Source organism: Nycticebus coucang, chromosome 6 (genome assembly GCF_027406575.1).
Source record: "Nycticebus coucang isolate mNycCou1 chromosome 6, mNycCou1.pri, whole genome shotgun sequence".
Taxonomy (NCBI): Eukaryota; Metazoa; Chordata; class Mammalia; order Primates; family Lorisidae; genus Nycticebus; species Nycticebus coucang.
The window spans coordinates 137,218,083-137,239,853 of NC_069785.1; the positions used below are offsets into that span (position 1 = coordinate 137,218,083).

The window sequence follows — 21,771 nt, forward strand, 5'->3', positions numbered from 1 at the left end:
TCTACGAAAAACAAACCCCGAGGCATCACTCTACCAGACCTCAGGTTATATACACTACAAGTTTATAGTGATTAAAACAGCATGGTATTTGGCACAAAAATAAAGACATAGATCTGTGGAAAAGAATGGAGAATCTAGAGATGCCACCAGCCTCATCACGGCATCTGATCTTCCATAAACCAAACAAAAGCATACACTGGGGAAAGAATCTCTATATAATAAGTGGTGCTGGGAGAACAGGTTAACCACACGTCTTTAAAGACCCCAAACAGGCACGAACTGAAGGATTAATGTTTCAGGCGTTGGACTCACCAGCACCAGGACGGTCCAGACAGAGTGGCCAGGGTCTGCAGCCTGGCTGACCGCCCCTGGCTCGGGGCACAGAAGACAGCATCCCTGGACCACATTGGGACTCAGAACCTTGCACCTGCCTCTCTGTCCCAAGTCTCGGAAAACCCTGGTGGCAGGCTGGGTGCCAGGAGAGCAGGGCTTGGAGCTGGTGGGGGAGCCTTGCCCTCCGGTTACTTCCTGGCCAGCGGCCGGCTGGATCTGGCCCTGGGTCGCTCACGGGGCGGGGTGGGGGTCCAGAGAACACAGCCCTCGGCTCTGAAGGCTGGGCCGGGGCTGGGACCCCGAGCGCGGCCTCCCGGGACCCGCGACTCGCGCCCGAGGAGGAAACGCTGGGGAGGGCTCCACCTGCTGGTGACCGGCCGGTGGCGCGGCGGGCGCGAGCTCGGAGCCCGGATGCACAATCAGAATTGGGGCGGTTTTCCGAGTTGCTGGGGTTCTGCTCTCTCTACAGGGCGGCCACCTCCCCCACCGTCCCCAGAGACCCCGTCCCCCGCGTGCCACCCCCACACGCGGGGCTCCCGGCGCCCCCTCCTCGGCGCGCGCTCCCAGCCCGGGCGCCCGCGCGTCTCCGGTAGGTGCCGCCGTGCGCCCCTCGCCGCCTGGCGCCTCCTCCCGGCGGGCGCACGCCGGGGCTGCCCAGCTGCGCCGGGAGGTGAACCAAGCCCGCTGGAGGGGAGGCCGCGGCCGGCCGGGCGGAGGTGGCGGGGCCGCCGTCGGGGCTGGCGCCGGAGCCCGGCCGCCTCGGCTGCAGCAGGTACCGCTCCGGTTTTCCGCCCCACGTGGCGACGGCCAAATATTGCTGCGAGCTTTCCGGCTCTCAGGCTGGAAATGCCTCCCGGTCCTTTTAGAGGCGGGCAGCTCACCACTTAATCCAAGCTTTTTCCTTCTGCCCGAGACCGGAGGCTGCGGGGAGGAAGCGGAGGTGGGGGCGGAGGTGGGAACAGACCCAGCTGGCTGGGAGTCCGGAGCTGATGTGTCAGCCTTAAGGCCAGACTTGGGGACCGGGGGAGAGCCCAGCAAGAAGGATTCTTCCACCCTCTCACTCCCACTCCCCGTCTTCATTCCAGGAGTGAGCGTGAGAGTTCAGCGCACACGCCTGTTCGGCTGCCTAATTACTGCACACTTCACTACCCTCACGACCCTGATTGTGTAATAATTCCCTTGGGGCTGAATTAACCGAATCTGGGCCCGGAGCCATTTAGGAATTAGCAATGAAAATTAAACAACAGCTTAAAGGATAAATCTCTACTTAAAACATAAAATGTGGCTACGTTTGATAAAGTATCTAGATTCTAATATTAACCTTATTCGCTGCAAATCTTGGCCTTAGGAATGGTACCCAGACCTTAAATGTTTCCCCAGCCCCTGAAGATTGAAAGGAGAGCTACTGCTAAGGTTACAGCACCACTGTACGTGGCCTGTTTTCACAGTCTTAACATATTATTTGGTATCTGCCATTATCACGCATCTTCCCTGTGTCCTGGTCTGTTTCCTGGCGTATCTTTTACCCCAGGCTGATGGGCCAGGCGGTGCCGACACTTTGTTTCTGTACCTTGCTTGTTAATTCAGCTGAGGGGATGCCTCTTTTGTACCCTCTTAATTTCTGTAGCTCAGCATTTCCTCCCCCCTACTCCACTAAAGCTTGCTTACAAATTTCCCTTTGATATGTTTAACAGCCTCTAAGGGATCCGGTTAAATAAACTATTAAGTTAAGAATAGAAAAGGCAACAGAACAGACACCTACTAATTTGCAGATCTTTGATGTCAACTACCAAGTGTCAGCTCCTACCAGCACGCACTTCTCCTTATGCTCTTACTTTTTTTTCTTCTTCATCCATGCCAAGGGGTCGTTTTTAAAAGTTAACATCCACGTGGAAGCTTGGTGTTTGAGTGGGCCTTGCCATCAGCAGAGTCCCCCAAATGTGTGATTCTGATGGAGGAAAGGCTGATTCCCAAAAGACCTCCCCAAAGTCCAGTGACTGAAGAAATAATGGTTGATTGTAGAATTAAATGTTGCCTTTCCTTACCCTCTCCGCACCCCCCTGTGTCCCCTGCCCGCACTCGGTATAAGGCTGCATATTTTCAAAGGCTGCTTTGTACCATCCTTAGAGTTTGTGCCTGGTGTGTGGACCCTGCTTGTGCACTAGGTTATGAGCTCCTGGAGGCATGGCCTCTGTCTATCATTTTATCCTCCCCCACCCCTGACCTGCTTATACCAAGCATGCCTAAACACCTATCAAGTAAATAACCCAGATAAACTCAGGTTGATATCCTGGAGGAAATGGATTTTGGTTTGAGTGTGGATTGCGTGACAGGTGAAAGACCTGAAGGTTCTTAGGAGGCAGGTGCCGGTGACCTTGGCCTCTCCTTCGCAATCAGACTCACAGCAGCTCCTGGAGTATACAGATGACGGAGCGCTCATTAGGGGAGAGGCTCCAAATGCCCAGGCAGGCTGCTCCAGTCCTTGTTAGGAAGTGCACAGGCCGGCATAATAATAATAAATGGGTATGTGTCAGAAACCTACTTGCGTTGCCTCTATCAAGGAGCGTGCTGGTGCACAGCAAACTCAGATGCAAACACTTCGGTTTTATTACCTACCCCTCCAAAGTCTCAAAGATGCAAAGCGTGCTTGTCTTTTCTCCAACTCCCGAGCCCCACGCTGCACACACTGGCCGAGTCCCTCCTGGGGAGAGTGCGCCTCCCACCCCCCTCGGCTCTGCCTAATTCCGTGTCAGCCCAGTCCCAGTGCCTGTGGGAAGGCAACGCGTGCGTATTTGCATGCGTATAGTCATCCTTAACTTCTCTCCCGGTAACGACGTGGCATCGTGGGGACAAAAAGTCACAGCTCCGCTCCGTGCTCAAGATGCTTTGGGGTCCATCATGGTGACAAAAGCCGAATTTCCCCCTATTCAGGGGAGAGAAAGACAGACCACAGCCTTTCCCCCCACCGTCCGCCCTGCACACATCTCCTTTTCCAAGTGTTTCCTCTTTAATTATGACCTGTCTCCCCTCCCTCTCCCCTCGCCCCAGCCTCAGTGAAAGGAGCTCTTCTGTCGCTCGTCACTCGCTCGCCGGCTGTGGGAGGAGCCCGCCGGAGGAAGCCGTGCGCCTGGGATGCCGAGAGCCACAGAAAGGATCTGCTCCGAGAGGGGACGTTGCTGAGGATCCCCGCTGCCCGAGGCAGCTAAAAACAGGCAATTTGTCTCGGCTGGCTGCACATACCCGGAGGCACAAAGAGACCCAGGCCACCCGGAGGGACCGACGGACAGACAGATGGTCGGCGAGACCCGGAGAGGACGCGCGGCGCAGGCTGAGCTCCGGAGCCGGGGAGAGAAACTACCCGCGCGCCCAAGTTGCCCGCCGGCTTCGCCTCGCCGCGCTGAGGAATGAGACCTTTCCAGCTCGACCTGCTCTTCGTCTGCTTCTTCCTTTTCAGTCAAGGTAGGACCGATGCGCCGCTGGAGTTGGGAGAAAGTCGGCTGGGTCGTCAGGGCGCGGAAGGCTGTGGGCAGGAATGTGGGCAGGCGCTGGGAACTCGGGCTGATGGATGCGTCTCTGGGTGCCCGGCTGAGATGCCCTGGCATTGCCTCTGTGCCTTTGCAAATGCAACAAAATGGTACTGTTTATCTGCCTTCTGAAGGAAGGACAGGGTCTGCGAGGGGAGGGGGCGACTTGTCCATATCCAGCTCAAACTCTCCAATGCTAACGAGTTCTTTATGCTCCTGGTATGTTAATGAGGTAGTGTCTCCCTGGCCCTGCCGCTCTGAACTTCTGGGCACCCCCTCGCCCTCAGACCCAGCTTGAGGAAGGCGAGGGCAGGGAAGGAGAGCTTTGTTTAGGTGGCTCTTTCAGCTGGAATAAGGTCTGACTTGCACCAGTGTATTCAAAAGCGAACGTGTGTGGTTTGCACAGTTGCAGAAGGGGCTGCAATTATGGAATGTGCCATGGGGGTAATTTGCAGTGGCTGGGAAATCTGGTGAAGAGTTTCATTGAATGGCATAGAGCTCCCTGAGTAAGATTGAATTCTGAAGCCTCCACAGCACTGGATTCCCTGTATAAAATGCAGCTTCACCCTCCGTGCCCATCGTTTCCTTTCTGCAGCCCGGCAGGGGCAGAGAGGCAAGCTGGTGAACTCTCCTGAAAGAACTTTGCCACCCCTGGGCTCCCTGCTACTGGGAGCCATGGGGCTGGTGGTGGCAGAGAGAGGGGAGGAATTTTCACAAGGAGGATGGTAAGTCCCTATGTAGCCAAAGGCATCAAAAGTCACCTGTGGAATTGAGTTAGAAGGGACAAGTGTACCTCGGTGCTTGCCCAGTCTTTTGGAATGCCAGTGCCACCTCTGCCATCTGAGGCAGCATTTGTATCAGCCGGCACAGCTCTGAGAGAGGGGGACAGGACTCTCTCAGAAAAACCCACAACAGAGCACGTCCATCTGTTGATTAAGTGAAGGGTAAAAGTTTTAGAGAAAGCAGGGCACCGCCATGGGTGGCTGGCATTGCAAGCACAGGGCATGGCTCCAGTTCTCCTCTGTCAGGGAGAAGCCAAATGGAAGCAAAAACCCGGCCTCCTTCTCCTGCTCTCCACTGGTGCTTGTGGTCACTGCAGTTTTTCTCTTTATCCGTGGAGTTCAAACTTTGCTTTTGACCCTCCTGATTAAAGCTGGGGAGCCCCTACCTTCTTGCATGCGCGCGCCCGTGTGTGTGTGTGTGTGTGTGTGCGCGCGCCTGCATCTTGTATAATGCTAATGTGTTCTCATGTATTCCTGGGGCCGTGTGCTGCTCACCAGGGATCCCTAGAGCAGCAGGAAGATAAATTGCCTTCCCCAGAGTTTTCAGGCTGAATGAATAAGAACGATCTCTCAACACTGGTGTGGAGACAGGTTTGGTTATATTACCATTGCGTGGATTACCCTCGTTCTTGGATGTGTGTGTGCACCTGCTGATGGGAACACACACGCAAGCAGACTCAGCTTATTCTGTTTTGCTTCTAACCAATTCACAAAAGTTGTATATAGAATCCCTGAGAGGAGGAGGGAATCTTCCATACACACACACAGAGGTTTGCATGGGATCAGTGCCTGCTTGTCATCAGTGCTGTGGTTTTAGAAGCTGACCAGCGACTCTTATCTAGGCTGGCATGAGAAGCCTGTAGGTATCTCTGTGCCTCCCTGACTGTCTAAACCATTACAGTGTGCCTGTAGCCTACCCACCACTGGATTCCCTATATAAAATACAGCTTTACCCTGTAGGTCATCTCTTAAAGTTCATCCTCACTGGCCTTTGCCTCCTAATTTGTTGAATATGTATTCATCTTTACTTTTGTTTTGGTTTTGATTTTTGGTAGAGAGGGGGTCTCACTATGTTGCCCAGGCTGGTCTCTTCTCCTTTGCTTATCTTTCCTCTGCACAGAGCTGTTTCTTGACTGCCTCATATGAATCTTTAAATATTTACCTGGAGGTTAAATGCTCCATTTCGTCTTCCCTTACCCCTGTGGGCACTAGGAAGAAACCACAGCATCTTGCAATTCAGAGTGCCTGGCTATTCCAGAGTATTCTGAGCTTGCCCACCCGACTTAACGGTAGATGCCCACTCCCTGGGACTCAAAACATGTCTAAAGAAAGACTGAGATCCAAGTGGACAGCCAGAGCACCCCCCCCCCATCACTGGATGTTATAGTTCAAAGAAGGCCTCGGGCCATGGGAGTTAAGGGTCAGGTGGTCAAGAGGGAAGATGGTTTAGGACTTTGTTGAGACATAAATGTGACTTGATCTGTGGACTTTTTAAAATGCAATAGATGTTTTGAGTACTGTGAATTCCCAGAGGATTCTGCATGGCCATCTTCCCATAAGTGCTCAGCTCACATACGGCCGCAGACCTACATAGGCCACACATTCCAATTATGGGCGACATCTCCCCTTCTGACAACTCCCAAGAACATCGGCCCACATGACTCCGATGTGGATAGCACCTGCTATGACCCTTCCCCCCACCTGGGACAGAGGCTGCTCCCCACCTGACATCCCCACAGAGCCCCTGGCCTGACCCCTGCCTCCTATGATGCTTTTCCAGGGACGTGCACAGAGACTTGGGGACGGCCTTCACTCAGAGAACACAAATGTGCGGGGTTCCTTTTAGGGCTTTATCTGGCATGCTGGTGACACAGCCATCTGCTGCCCAACACCTCTCACAGTGGGAAACTGCGTTTCATTTCAGAGTTTCTGAGAATACTGTTACCAAGCTCCGTGCTCCTAGTGCTCAGGGAGTGCTCCAGACAGTGCTCTGAGACTCTAATCACCAAACCTACAGGTCATCTCTTATAGTTCATCCTCACTGGCCTTTGCCTCCTAATTTGTTGAATATTTATTCATCTTTACTTTTATTTTGGTTTTGATTTTTGGTAGAGATAGGGTCTCACTATGTTGCCCAGGCTGGTCTCAAGCCTCTGGACTCAAGTGATCCTCTTACCTCGACCTCCCAGAATGCTGAGATTACAGGCATGGGCCACCATGCCCGATCTATTCACTTTTTTTTTTTTAAATAAGCCTTTAGAGAAAGAGCAGACATTAATGTATAATGAATGTCAGTAATATGCTGTGTTCCTATTCTTTTAAAGTTTGGGCTTTTTGTGTAGACTGAGACCAAGATATTTATTTATCTCCCCTAAGGTGGCAGTAGAAAGGCTAAATGGCCTTCCACTCTTTCTGCCCCTGCCGATGCCCCTGGCTCCCAGGAAGACGGAGCCAGCCTGTGCTGCTTGTGAGTTTCCCTCTTGCTGGGGACGCCGCCTCCCTCAGCTGACAGGATGGTCATGCTTTGTACAGAAAGGGATAATGTCACAGCATAATTTGCCTCCTGCAGAGAAAAGGCATGTTCTGCCCCTGGGTGAAAAGGAATCGATTCTCTTGTCATCCATAAACTTAGAACTTGCCGCATCTTTTTCCCTCCATCATTTCAGTTCACCCACAACTGTTTCCTCCCAGGCCCTTCTTATCCTTCAAGTCCCTTCTCCTCCACCCTGCAGTACACATCTTAGGTAGCTTTGGGGAGCTGTGTCCTTGTGGGACTGATGACTCCCTGCCTCCATGGAGATCTCCAGTTCTGAAATAGCTAGGGGAGGGGCAGAGGTACAAACTTGGCGTCTTCTACTTCATGTGCTCTTAAAAAGATGTTCTCTTCCATTCACCACCTCTTTACTCTGGCATTCCCAGAGCGCCATGTCCTGCCTCGCAACTTCCTGGCTCGGAAGGCACAAATTCTGCTGAACCTAATTCTTTTGTTGGCTTTGCAGGTGTGCCACACCACCCTGAAGGTGTTGGGGTGAAAGTGAAAACTTAGATTTCCCTGCTAATGACATCCCTGAGCTAAGGATTAATTCAAGGTGCCATCTCCCCACTGGGTAGGGTCAAAGTAGCCCATCTGCTTTCCCCATGGGCAGAAAACACCAAACTGGGCTGTCGGGTGGTTGTGAGAGGGCAAGGAGTCATGGTGACCTCCATCTCCCAGGGAATAAAAGAGCCTCTAGCAGAAAGAAGGGTAAATAGAGTAAATGGACAGAGTTGGCCTGATGAAGGGGGCAGTGGAGCATCTTACAAGGGTACATGTGAAACCTAGTGAATGCATAATATGATTGTCTTAACACAATAACTAAGAAGATGCCAGGAATGCTATGTTAACCAGTGTGATGAAAATGTGTCGAACTGTTTATAAAACCAGTGTATGGTGCCACATGATCGTATTACTGTACACAACTATGCTCTAATACTAATAAAAAAAATAAAAATAAAAAAGAGACAGGAAAGAGCTGCTGCAAGAGGCTTTTGCTTGCAAAGCATGCCCTTGGGGCAGGGAGAGGAGACCTCTGAAGAGCAGGCGGGGAGGGATCACAGTACCAGCAGAGGACACCCTGGAAAGGGAATCAGGAGTGAACAGCAACTTTGGAAACTTTGGCCCTTACCCAGAAATGTCACATAACAAAACACAAGGCAAATAATAAGTGTGATTCTCCCTCCTACCAGCACCCCAAGCGGTATGACGTCTTGTCTAGAGAAAGAAGAATCAGTTCTTTTGTCCCAGAAGGACACTGCACAGCTGCCAAGCGTGTGGGACCACCTCTTTAACAGATCTTCTGGGTGGGAAGAGCTGGGACATGCCTGTTGGGTAGGGGAGTGGTTGCAGGGTCTGTGCCTGGGGAGAGTCCTCACTTGCCAGCCGGATCTATGGAAGATGGCAAAGAAACTCCCTGGGAGGTACAGGGGGGTGGAGGGAGGTGGGGTGGTGGAGGTCCTGAGGACACCATAGGGCCCCCCACTCGGGAGTACAGAGGAGCAGTCGGCTTGGAGCATGCAGCAGTGAGCTAGGCATGGTACCAAGGAGCAGCCCTGCCTGGCGTGTGCCTGTGTTGGTGGTAGCCAGGGCCAGCAGGAGACAGGGTGGAGCAGGAGATTAGGGCTTGAAGATGCAATTTTTCTTTTTTGTTCAGCCCAGTGGGGGTGACTTAGGCAGCATTATATTGCAGACCCAAAAAAGCACATGAATAATCCGGAGTGAATTCAAGAGATTTCAATAGCAAAATAATAACAATACTAATGATACCTCTGATTTGGGGAGTACTTTTCTTCCGAGGAGATAAAAAGATAAACTGTTTTGGAAACATGAATGAGGGAAAGAAAATTGTCTGTAATGGCAGAGGGGGGAGGAGGGCCACACGTGCTGGTTTGGGGGTCTTGATATAGAAGGGGTCGGGGAGGGCTGAGAGGGACAGAGGCATTATTTTCAACTACAGTCCTGGCAGTTATAAGATGTTGAGATGACTTTTAGGTGAACAACCAGTGCAGGAAATTTTTATTGGGGTCAGTCAAGAAACAGAAACTCATTGTGTGCCCGGGCAGAGGGATATTCCTTCCTCCGTAGAGAAGGGCAGTGAGATGAGAAGCAGGCTGATGTACACGCTTGAGCTCTCCCCACCACCGAGACCCTGACTTCAGTGCAGCCCCTTACAGAGAATGTGTAGAGCCTCAGTCCTCCCACAAGGCTAGTGGACACCCCAGTATTTGCAGGTTGGGGTTCAGTAGGAGGTGCTCCCCTTGGTGCCATCTGTTCCTGCTCACCTGGGTGCCATCTGTTCCTCTGGGGTTCATATTCCATCACAGCCATTCATGAGGGAGTGCCGGCATTTTAATAGCTTCACCCTGTATTCCAAATAGAGCGGCATTTTATTGGCAATTGGGGAGTGATGTGAGAATCAGCTGCACTGAGACACAGGACTATCCCATAGGTCATTGTACACCTTTTCCTTTCCTAAGGGGAAGGCCAGAATGTCCCCATTTATGTGTGCACGTCGAGTAAGAACACAGATATCTCCCGGGCATGGCGGCCCAGGCCTGAATCCCAGCAGTTTGGGAGGCCAAGGCAGGAGGACAGCTTGAGGCTAAGCATTCAAGACCAGCCTGAGCAACATAGTGAAACCCCATCTCTATAAAAAATAGAAAAAAATCAGTCAGTTTTGGTGGTGGGCCCTTGAAATCCCAGCTACTAAGGAGGCTGAGGCAGGAGGCTCAGTGAGCTGTGATCATGCCGTCACACTCTAGCCTGGGTAACAAAGCAAGACCCTGGGGCAAAAAAAAAATAGACAGATGCCTTCTAGATCACGGAAATACTGTTCTCACAGTCAGACAAGGGGTGCTGGGTCTCAGCATTGATCTCCCTTCCTCACAACCACACCGTGCCACAGCGCTCAGGATCTCAAGAGGGCCAAGGGCCTTGCTGCGACCCTCTCTATGTCTGACATGAACTTCCATTCACTTGCAGCTTCTAACCCACTGAAGGAGCTAGGGAGTGCTTTTTATTGCCTCCTCTCTCAGTCATAAGAATGAGTATTCCGGCTGTATACTTCTAGAAGTCAGTAAATGTCAATATTGGATAAGTGTTTCCTTTATATCACTGCAATTTAGCATAAGCTGCTTGGAAACAAATGTCTTCCGTAAGCATACAATGTTTCAGTGAGTACACAGTCAACACTGCCATGAGCATTAAATAAATGTCAGCTTTCCCTAGGTATTCCTGGTAGCAAGTTAAAGTTATGGAATGGTGGCTGGCCTGGGTGGAGTGGGCGATGGATGGCCATCCTCCTCCTCCTTGGAAAAGGCAGCGAAGGGAGTGCCCAAACAGTTGCCTCCGCACACCTTCTCTGGGGAGGCCTTTCCTGGCATCTAGAAGCTTCCCTGTGCCCTCATGATACCTGACCACACACACACACACACTACTTATTACTAAAGTATAGTGATGTTTCCAGAACTTAAAGCAAACCAGTCACTTTCCTCGAATGGGAGTGTGCTCTCACCCTGATCTCTGGCTGGTGCTTGTATTCTCATAGGCAAAGCAAAGTAGATTTACCTGAGGCCATTTTCTCAGATAATTGAGATGGAAATTGCAATGGCCTACATGTGTCAGTATTAGAAGGAACGTGCGTATATCAGACTGAATCATCTCCCTGGGCCTGTAGTCACGGGACAGTTGTTGCACGTTCAGATTCTTTCTAAGTTGTGTCTAGAAAACTGGGATTTGATATCCAATGCCAAGAGTTTCAGCTATGAGAAACAAACATCCCTGTCACCAGCTGATGCTTTTTTCCCCAAGGGCTCCATGTAGTCTGTTACTGCAGTAGACCAAAGTTACTTCTTTTGCGATCAAGTAGCATTTATGACACCAAAGCTCGGCCTTGGGCACACAGCCAGCACTCACCGTGGGCCTCCCATGTGGTGGGCACTGGGCGGGGGCTGTTGTTGCAAAGTTGATAAATACTGTATTTCTGCCCCAGAGCTCTCGGTCTGGTTGGGAACACTTCAGCTAAGTATGATGGGCTCAGAGAACAGCTGTGTTCACCAAAGGCAGCACAAACAGACTGCATGGAAGAGGTGACATTATGCTTGGTTTTCAAGGCTGCCTAAAAGTTTTCCAGATGAAATATATAGAGAGTTTCCCAGGCTGCATCCTAAGATGTGTGCAAAGGCAGTGGAAACACAGAATGTGATGTGTTCAAAGCAACAGGTAGTGTGGGTGGCTGGAATGTTAGGACAGGAAGCTGGGGAGGGAGGGGAACTCCCTCCCCAGCTTTCCGGGATGGATGGACAGAATTAAGTCAACGCTTTATAAACATGGTTAATATCCTGTGGGTCTGTGTTCCTTTCCAGTCATGTAGTTGGTGGATTCAGGGATCAACATGTTAATTTTTAACCTCTTGGTAGTCACCTGTTTCACAGGGGGCTAAAAACTATAGAACTGAAGTGGCAATTGATTTGCTCTTTCCAGCTCATCTTCCCTTATAACTGGCGTATAAAGAGATGGAAAGTGAGCAAGAGAGTGAGTTGTGGGGCACTGACCTTAATGGTCAGTCTACATTCCAGAGGGCAGGCAGAGAAGGATGGGAGTTCCGGTGAGTGTAAAGAGCAGTGTTGGCTAGAGTGTGGAAGAGAACATGGAGCTCAGACACAGGCCTGCTGACCACACGCTGGACTGAGCCAGGGGGAATACTCAGAGGAATGGGATTTGGCACTTTCTGGGGGTGCTTGAAAATTAGCCAGGGATAGATGGAGGTAGCATGATGTTGACGATGAGTGGTGAACTGGAAGAGAGGTGGGGCTGGGGAGGGGGCACCACAGGAATGACTGAGGACACTGCCCATCATGACTGTCTTGTCCTCAAGAGCTATTGGCTTTAGGGAAATCAAGGTTACGAGTTAAATGATTCTACTCAGAAGATGTTAGAAGTGTTTTCATAGGTCTCCAGCACTTAGTAACCTTTCATCGATGGGTAAAGAATATCATCACTTCTACCTGTGTGTCCCAAACTTTGACCTGTTCACTTCAGGAATTGGTGGGAATGGCAGGATAGGCTGAGTGGTACAGCAAAAACCTCAACTGTTCTGCAGAAAAACAGTGTCATTTCCAAGACTGTGGGTATGAAACTCTCGTTTGAGCTATCAGGAATGTAGGAGTGAACCCCTAAGGAATGGATTTGAGGGTAGACTAGATGACGTCCAAATCCCTCGAACTCTGAGATTCCCTGACTGTTATCTCTTAGCAACAATCCTTTTATTTTGGATGATACATTGCTAGAGAGTAGATGGTGTGTTGTAGATCTTGCCAGCACATTTTCTTGTAAGTGCCTGGCAAATTCTTGTGGTTGTTGGTGGTAGTCGTGACAATAATTATGTTCTCATCATGATGGTTGTGATGGTAATTATCACAAGTTGCAGAGCAGCCTTCACAAGCACCACATTTCATCCTAGATAGCACTGAGAGGCGGGTATTATTGCTGTCACACTCCCAGGGAGGTTGCCAAACACTGACCAAAGTTATTGGTTACAGTTCGATGGCCTTGGTGCACCTCAAGGTGCCAGTAGCTTCAGCTGCTCCAGATCAACACTAAAAAATGCAGGAGACAATCCTAAGCCGTGGTGGAGGAGAAATCAAATTCTTATAAAGTGCAGGATTCTTCAGTGTCTAGACATAGAAAATGACTTTAGGGGTTTCCCGCAAAGATCAGGGAGCTGAGTCCTAGAACCGACCTTTGCACAGCAGCATAGCACTGCAACTCTGTTGCTCTTTGATTTCAGACTCTTTCTGAGTTGGTTCCTGCACCTTTCTGGTGTTCAGCTTCATCTGGAGGGTATAAGGTTTCCAGGCTACACTGGCAGAAGGAATATGGGCCAGCGTTTTGCGTTGAAGAGTCATGTAGAAGATGCTGTTTAAGTAGCTACTTTTGAGGCTGGTCTGACAAAAAAAATATGAATGTAAGGAATTAAAGGTAGGGACTTTGCTTCTCTTCATTGGTTGATTAAAACATTCCCATCTTTTGTCACCCTGGTGCCCAGCACACTGTTTGGCACATAGGAAGCTATAGATAAAATCGAGACACTGGAATCAAATATGAGGAATAAGGAAAGGAGAAGGGAGCAGTGGTTGTGCCATCCGCCTGCATAGAAGCCGGCAGGGCCCCTGGCAGGAAGCCTGGAGGCCCGCGGACTGTGCAAAATGTGGCCTTGCCCTCTGGGAAGTGGCTCCTCTCCAGAAGGCCTCGGATGCCCACTGGATCACCAGGGACACTCCGAGAGAAACATCCTCTGGCAAGCTACCCACTGCTCGGCTTCAGCACAAAACCACCCCGGCCTTCTGTTCCTTAATGCGCGTCAGTGTCCATTTCCGTCAGTCACCTGCAAATGTCACAGGTGACTCGGCTGCGGCGCAGAGTGACAGGCCACCTGTCACCCTTGGCGATGCTGGGAGCGATGACAGCTTCAGAGCAGCAGTGGGGCCGGGCTGGTTCTTAGCTCCGGCTTCAGGGGAGGGAAGCTCAGAGTGCCCGCCAGGTGCCACCCAGAGATGACGGCCATGCTCCCTGCCTCCCAGCCCTCTGCAAGGCCTGAGGGACGCGCAGTGAATCCCGCAGGGCTCTGCTCCCCTATCCCAGGGCCCTGCGCCTTCCTGTGTCACGCCGAGGACGCGGGGTCCAGCTGGTGTGGTCAGGAGGCTGCGCCCGGGCGGGGAGCTCCGAGGAGGAGGCGGAGGCGGAGGTGGAGGCCCCGCCCCGCCCCGCCCCGCCCGGCCTGCAGTTCCAGGGCCCGCCTGACGGTGGCAGCGCAGCGCCGCAAAGCCCGGCCCGCCCCGCGCAGGGAGGGGGAGAGGGAGAGAGGAGGAGGGGAGGGGAGGGGAGGGGCAGCCGGAAGAGGAGGGGAGAGGGGCAGGAGGAGAAGGAGGGGGCCCCGGGCGGACGCGGCCCTCCTCGCCTCGGGGGGTGCCGGCCGCGCTTCAGGCACCGCGGCTGTCCCGGGAGTCCAGGCTCCGCTCCGGACCTCCGAGTGGGAGGGCGGGGTGGGCGGCGTCCCACGAGGGGAGGCGGAGCCGGTGGGCTTCCCGCGGCCCGGCGAGTGGGTCCTCCCCGGGGGCGCCCCCATTCCCTCTCCGCGCTCCCCGGGGTCGGCCCTCCGCCTCGCCCTGTCCAGGGGCGCTCCCTTCCCCGTGCTGGGTGGGGGGCTCCACCCCCCCGGGCCCGCCACGTGCTGGAAAAGCTAAACACACAGGTGGTAAATGAGGGCTGGTCACTCCCGCTGTCCGGCCGCCGTCCAAGTGCTTTGGGCTTCACCACTGGACACAACGCCCATTTCTGCAGACGGGGATCCCGGATCCGGGCTGTGGGAAGCGCAGGCCTCTTACTTCCCTGGAGGAGGTCGGAGGGTTCCTCCTCCCCTACAGCCAGAGGTGTGGCCGCCTGAGACCCTAGAGTCCATCCCGGTGTGGCTGAACTAGCACAGGGGGTGGAGGAGAAGGAGGGGTGAGGCCGCCCCTGGAGCCGCCCCCCCTCACCCTGGCGTGTGGCCTGAGTGGCCGGCTGGACTGGCCACGGATGGGGCCTGAAGTCTGGGGACATTACGTGACGTCTCCTTAGGTTTTGGCTGCCAGTGAGATTTTCTGAGGTTTGTTCACAGTCCAGCAGTTTCCTTCACTGACTCATCATCAGAGCCCCTGGATAGTTCTCTGGAGCCGGCTGAGCGGCCACCTGCCCAGGTCCTCCTGACACTGGCCGCCTTCTGGGGAGGGGGCCTTGGACGGCAGAAGGCGGGAAAGCTCTCTTCATTTTACCTGAACTTCTGGCAGATGTCAGGTGACTTCCTGAGCATCTCAAGTCAGAGAAGAAAACTTTTTGCATAAGTTTTGCAAAACCTATTTTAACCCGAAGATGTAATGCTACAGGGGTCAAGGAGGGAAAGTGGAGGTGCATAGTTAATAATTTGCTAAAAATTAGAGACTGAGCTCCTCCCCACATTAAAAGTTGTTACATTAAGAAGGTATGTGACCTTGGCCCTGCTGCCCTCCTGGCCCTTGAGTCAGTCACCTGTCCCCTCTCTCCCTTCACCCAGACCTTCATTAGTATTTTGGGATCCCGAAAATACAGAGGGAGGGGAATGTTGAGAAAAAAAATGAAAATCTGTAATGGTCTCTACACTCTGGCCTTAGGGCATTTCTCCCTCTGCTCTGAAGCCTTGTGATCACTGCACTGGGACCAGTCGTGGGGAGATGTTGTTGAGGCCTGTGGGCCTCTGCTGAGCTTTGCACGGGTTCTTTTATTGTATCCCCATAGCAACCTAATAACGCAGGGATTGTTATACCTATTTGCTTAGTAGTTTTCATGAAAACTACAGAGGCTTCTGCAGATTCTGTAACTTGCCCACAGGTCATATGACTGGTAAGTAACAGAACTACCAATCAGGCACCTGTGTGCAGATGACAACGCTGTTTGCCAGCACCTTCAGGATGAATTCTACTCATACTGATGCCTCAACAAACTGTGTGACTATCAGGGAGCCACTGCTCTGGCCTGCTCCTTCAGAGCTTGTAGAGTTGGGGAAGAAGAGCAGATAAAAACGGAAGAAAACCTCTCCCTGGATCCCAAAACTGTCTTAGGTGGCTCGAGGCTGGTCTTTTCCACCATAAACCAGTACCAGTTCAGCTTAACATTTTGAAAGTCAAATGCTGATTTCTTAACAAGAATCCATCACCACCTAAGTTCCTTTCAGTGGGTTTAAAAAAAAAATTAAACTGATTTCTTAACAAGAATCTATCACCACCTAAGTTCCTTTCAGTGGCCTGTGGCTCAAGGTAGTAGGGCGCCCAAGGAGTAGGGTGCCGGCCCCATATGCCAGAGGTGGCCAGTTCAAACCCAACCCCAGCCAAAAACTGCAAAAAAAAAAAAAAAAAATTAACCTCTTTTCTACTCAGAGAGAGGTTGGCCTTACTATGTGCTGGGAAAACGAAGCTACTCTACATAAAAAGGCATTCCAAGACATTAAAACCCTCCTCTTTCCAGTACAGAGTAGTAAAAATATCAGGAGGCTACATGGTTCTGAAATGATTAATAATAGTCATTAGGGAGAAATGAAAAAGACTCTTGGGTTGTAAGAGGGACAATACCGTTGAGCCTCCAATTCTCCCCACGTGGGTTGCAGCAGGTGCAACTTACCTGTGTCAGACATGGTTCTGGAGGGTGATCCGGATCTACCTGGGTCATGCTTAAGATAATAAAATTAGTTTAAGATTGACACTTAAGATAAACTGGCAAAACATGAAAGTTCTTTGAAGTTTTCAAAGCTCTTTTAGATCGAATCAGAGGAATACAGAGGGGGGAGAGCAAGGCAGATCTGTGCAGAAGACATCAAATGCCTTCTTTTCATCCCATGGCCGAGCCCTTCAGGGGAATACTTGGGCCAGACCAGCACGCTCAGCTGTTGCTGGGATTCCAACCCTCATGGAGGCCCTTTCCCTGGGCATGAACCGTGCTTTGGGTTTTCCCCTCATCAAATTAGGACAGAGCTATTCACAGGGAGAAATATGCATTTATTGGTGAGAGCAACTGAATGCTGGGATGGTCAGAATCAAGAAATGCCATCAGAAAGACGTAATACTTCCCTCCCTCCCTTATACTCCTGCTAAAATAACTGGAAACATGCATTTCTGTCTGTTGTCAGTAGTTGGTCTGAGATCCGTATCACTGAATTCATGCCAAGGAAAGTTTACAAACATACCTACTGCGGTATTTACTGAATGAAATTGTCTTAGTCTTGTTAGGTTGTTGACCAGCAGGACGTCAACAACACAAGATGTAGAATGATACAGGATCTATGAGATTCGTTCCATCACAACTAGAGTGGTAAAGAAATCTTAGTGGGTCAGTAGATCCCCCACATGTAAACATGGACACCACACACGTGTTCCTGACAGGTGATTGTTTATATATGAAGGGGATGTGGGGACCTTACTGTGGTTTACCTGCCAACTGAGTTCATGGATTCTCTACCACACTGGTTCTCCAAGGATAGTCTACAGAGGAGCATTGCCTTGGAAATGGTTAAAAAAGCAAATCTGTGGGCCCTTGCCCAGACCTTTAAATCAGAAACTAGGGCTTTGACGTGATGACCTGTGTTTTAACGAGCCCTCCAGCTGATGCTGAGCATGCTAAACGTTCTGTCGAGGCAGACTCTACCTGTCACACTTCGCTCCCTGTCTCTGCCTCCATGTGGGCACCAGGTCTGACAGGTGCCTGAGATGAGTCTCTCACCAGAGGAGCTGCTTCTAATGGTTTTCATGTCCCAGGACCTGAGGATGACCTTCAGACATGAGAATTGTGCAGGGCTCACCGTCAGTCCTGAGTGTGGGAAACCAAACTTAGGATGAGGTCACACATGCAGTTTGGAGCACGGCAGCTTTGTCTGTCTGTCACTGCTGCCACTTTCTCCCTCACAACTGGGAAGACATCAGATGCTCTTCCTTTTGGTGTGACCTTCAGCCCTGGCCCACCTTGGTAGAACCCAGGACACAGCGTGATACCCTGTGTGGGGGGACAGGAAAGACCGTGGCTGACAGGGCTGTAGATTTTCTTCACCTGCACTTTAGAATGTTTATTTTTGAGTCAACGCTGTACCCCAGAGATGCTCATGTCCATAAAGGATAGATTTTCTGCTTTGTACAGTGAAGAGATTCAGAATGTATGTAATAATGCACCCTGAGAATTCTTACACTGTTTTTAAAAAAATCTTCAAGGTCAATAGAGCCACAGACATTGATACTCACTTTATTGTAAACTGGGATTTGCTAGCTGCTTCATGTCATTTTATTTTTCAATTCGTAAAACAAAAAACATTTCCATCACTAGGCCTCTGGGCCTCTTTCTTCAACCAAAATCACCAAAGGGAAATTGAATGCGTGGGTGATGGGCCCAGCAAGCCAGCACCCATAAGGAGAGAGGGGGCCAGCGGCGGCTTAAAGACGCCCTCGCTGCCCTAAGGGCTGTGCACACCCTGTGGTTCCCAGAAGTCTGAGCCACGAGGGACAGGGAGGGAGGGAGGGGCTTCTGCAGGCCACGGAGCAGAGCAGAGGCGGGAGAGCCAGAGGATTACACTGCGTGGGGGAGGCAGAAATGTCAGTCGCTGGGAGACGCCAAGACCAAAGAGGGTTCAGAAACAGCAGCTTAACTCTCCCCATCGCAGACGGGACTGTGAAGGGGCACCCCTTATACTTGGAAGGGTTTGGAGGTTCCGTTCAGCAGTGAAGCACTTCAGTAGCTTAGCAGTGAGGTGGCCAGTCGCCAGATCTGAGAGACCAGAGTCCTGGCTTTCCACGTGGTTGCGTGTTCCATTGGTGGAACCCCAATGCCCAGGCGAGGGATTGTGCTGACACCCCCATCCCTCTGTCCCTCCATGCATTTAGAGAGCATTTTACATGTTCCAGAACACTTCCACATTAATTATGGTCTTCCTTTCTGAATCAGCTCTTGTCCTCGCTTTAAAAAATAAGGGAAATGAGACCAAGTTATGTTAAGCAGCCTCTCTAAGGTCACCCAGGTGTAGTGAGTGTGAAAGTTAAAATGAAACCCAGGAGTTCAGATTGCAGCTCAAGGGCCCTGCTCTCCTCCAGCGTTCCTGCCTGGGTCCTCAGGGGGCGCTCGGCAGGGAGGCTGTTCCCTCCTCACTCATAGGAGCACAGCAGGGGAGTGTCTCATGGGGAGGCAGGGAGCAGAGCATTTGGGCCTCCACACCACAGAGGAGAACTGGTCTGACTGAGACTTCCCCCACAAGTGAGCATGGTAAAGACGTGGGAGCCCCATTAGAGTGAGAGCTTCACGGATCCTGGCAGTAGCAAGTGTCCATGGTCCAGAAGCTCCTCCCAGGGCAGCCTCTCACTGGCCTGGTGGCTGTGGCCCTCTCACACTGCCTGTGCCATGGCATGTGCACCCCACAGTTCATCAGGGCACAGCCTGAAGCTCAGAGCACCCAGAACAGCTCCTCCTCATCTTCCATGCATGTGCTAGGGGCTGTGGACCAGAGGCCAGGAGGCCCTGGGTGCTGTCACGTGCCTGGCACACAGCTCTGTGCGTGGCTCATGTATGGGAAGGCAATCAATTCATCTTTCCTGCTTGCCCACAAAGTTGATGTGAATCTCTGGAGAGAGTGCTTTGGAGGAGTGCTTTGAGCTCTCTGAAGGAAATTACTTGGAGGTGAGGTATTTGCTGCCTCTGGTTCAACATTTCCAGATGTGCTGGACTGGTGCCAGAGGGCAGAAGAAATCTATTCTACATCCTTAGTCTCTTTTCAAGGCAAAATTCTGTGTTGCCTTCTGAGGGAAAGAGAAAGGGGAAGCTGTGCGAACTTTCTCAGTAGGGTTTGTCAGGAGAATTCACGTCCGTTATATGCAATGAATTGAGTTGCTTTCTGCGCATCTAAATGGTACTAGTTACGAACTATCTTCTGTAGAAGTGAAAGAAGTCACTCACGTTATTTTCTGGGCCCATTGGTGGAGAAGAGGAGCCCCACAGGGAAAAGCTGTGTATGTGGACTGTATTAGATTGCCGTTGCCCAGGTAACAAGCACTGTGGCTTAAAACAACACAAACGTACCATCTAATGCTCCAGTTCAGGAGGCCGAAAGTCTGGAATGGGTCTCATGGGCTGGAGTCCTGGTGTCTCAGGCCTGGCTCTTTCTTTTCTTGCCGTTTCCGCTTCTCCAGGCAGACCACCTACATTCCTTGGTGCCTGGCCCCATCCTCCCATCTCTTGTTTCTGTCCTCACATCACCTACACTGACCCTGATCCTCTTGCCTCCCTCTTATAAGGAGCTCGTGACTCTATCAGGCCTAATGAAATAATTCAGGACAATGCCCCCTAATGCCACCTGTGAAATCCTCTTTGCCATGCAAGTTAACATAGTCAGAGACTCCGACATGGCATTTGGGGGACATTATTCTGTCTACCATAGTGACCCAAAACAAAAGCCAGTGACCCCATCCTTTCAGCAAAATGCAAGCATTCTCATCCCCTCCCCTCTGTGTGAGAAATCTTTGCCTCAGTCTCCCTACATGTAAGTCAGAGAAAATTACCTCTCCTACCCTGTTTATATCTCATTTATATCAATAAAGTACTTTGGGACTATTAAATAAAAGGTGCTTAGTATGAACTGGTTATTACAACATTATATCATGATTGGTGTAAATTGCGCGTACATTAATCAACGGGCTCCTCCTGGTTACAACTCTCCCTGGGTCCCAGGAGGGAGAGATTAGAGGGCACATCTATTAGAGTCTGTAGTTAAACCTCCCTAAATGATTCTCTTAATAACAATTTGCTTTGGCTTTATTAGCATGGAGTAGGAGACCTCTCTTTTAAAATACCATACACCCTGGCCACCTCCTGTCTTTGGAGTAATTGAAATGAAATAGAGATAAACAGCTTCACACAAAAGAAAGGACAAACAGGTACCAGGTTTGTCTACATTTGATTTGCTGTAGGGGAGGAGGTTTACTGCCCGCACTTTGATTTTTCTCTCCTTACCACTGAGATTCTGGCTTTTGACTGAGGGTCGAGTTAGAAAAGGATCACCCCTGGGGGGAATGCGTGCTTGGAGGTGAGGAAGGGGCCCCCGGGGCTGAGTGTGGGTGTCCTGCTGGGTGCCCAGGCCATGGAAAGTGTGTGCTGGTGTGGCATTACAGGCCATGTGAGGTCATCAAGGTCTTGAGATTCAGCTAATGTATTTTAAAGTCCTTTGAGGTCCCCCTCAGGTTAGGGAAGATTTAAGAAATTGGGGTGCTTAGTCCCTTCCCCAACATCTTCTACCAGATGCATCGGGACTGTGCAGGTGGCTTGAGGCTATGAGGCCCCTTCCCTTGGGGCCCCACTCCTGCCCCCACCCTACAAGTGCCCCCCAATTCCACCTTCAGAGCCCAGGGAGAGAAATAATCAGTGGTCAATGCTAATGTCTCTGAATGGGCTTATAAATTGTAGAGCCCTGGAGGAACTAGGTCTGGGAGAGGTTGGATACTGCCAGACAGTTCCAGGTGGAGGCATGAAGGCCAGCCTTGGACCTCAGAGCTCTGGGGAATTAAAGGGGAGAGATAAGCCCTAAGAATGATTATAATCCCATTATGCAGAGCTTCCCCTATTTATTTCTTCATATGGATGAATTTGTATATATTTGCATTTGTTCTATCTGATAATATGCATAGAATTCAAATTGAAATGACTTGAATAGATTTGAATATTAATGAGGCATTTAAAGGCTGTCATCCTGGCAGAGTCCCCCCCGCAAGGGAGTGTGGGGTGCAGAGGCTCAGAGAGCTCCTCTGGGCACCGCCACCTGAGGCCCCCAGGAGGCTGCCCTCCTGGGTGCAGATGGGGCTCCCCTCAGGTCCCCAGGGACCAGGAGGGTGTGCACTGAATCAAGCCCCCCAGCACGATGGCTGCTGCCTCCCCAGACTTCCCATGTGCAGTTTTGACAATGCCCTGAACAGCAAGATGTTTTCTCAAATTAAGAAAAACCTCTTTGCCTTTCCTTCACAGAGCTGAGTGGTAGGGACAGCGAGATGGGGCCGGTGTGTGCAGC

General features: G+C 51.2%; 1 protein-coding gene across 2 annotated transcripts in view; it reads left to right on the plus strand.

Annotated features, from left to right (window-relative positions):
* Window positions 1–1,022: 1,022 nt before the first annotated feature.
* The window catches only part of KIRREL3 (kirre like nephrin family adhesion molecule 3), a 494,402-nt gene continuing 473,653 nt past the window's right edge, over window positions 1,023–21,771 (plus strand). For both annotated transcript variants that reach the window (XM_053593181.1, XM_053593182.1), the window contains exons 1-2: window positions 1,023–1,105; window positions 3,382–3,792. In XM_053593181.1, coding sequence (XP_053449156.1) covers window positions 3,738–3,792 — 55 coding nt within the window. In that variant the 5' untranslated portion in view covers window positions 1,023–1,105; window positions 3,382–3,737. The remainder of the gene's footprint in view (window positions 1,106–3,381; window positions 3,793–21,771) is intronic.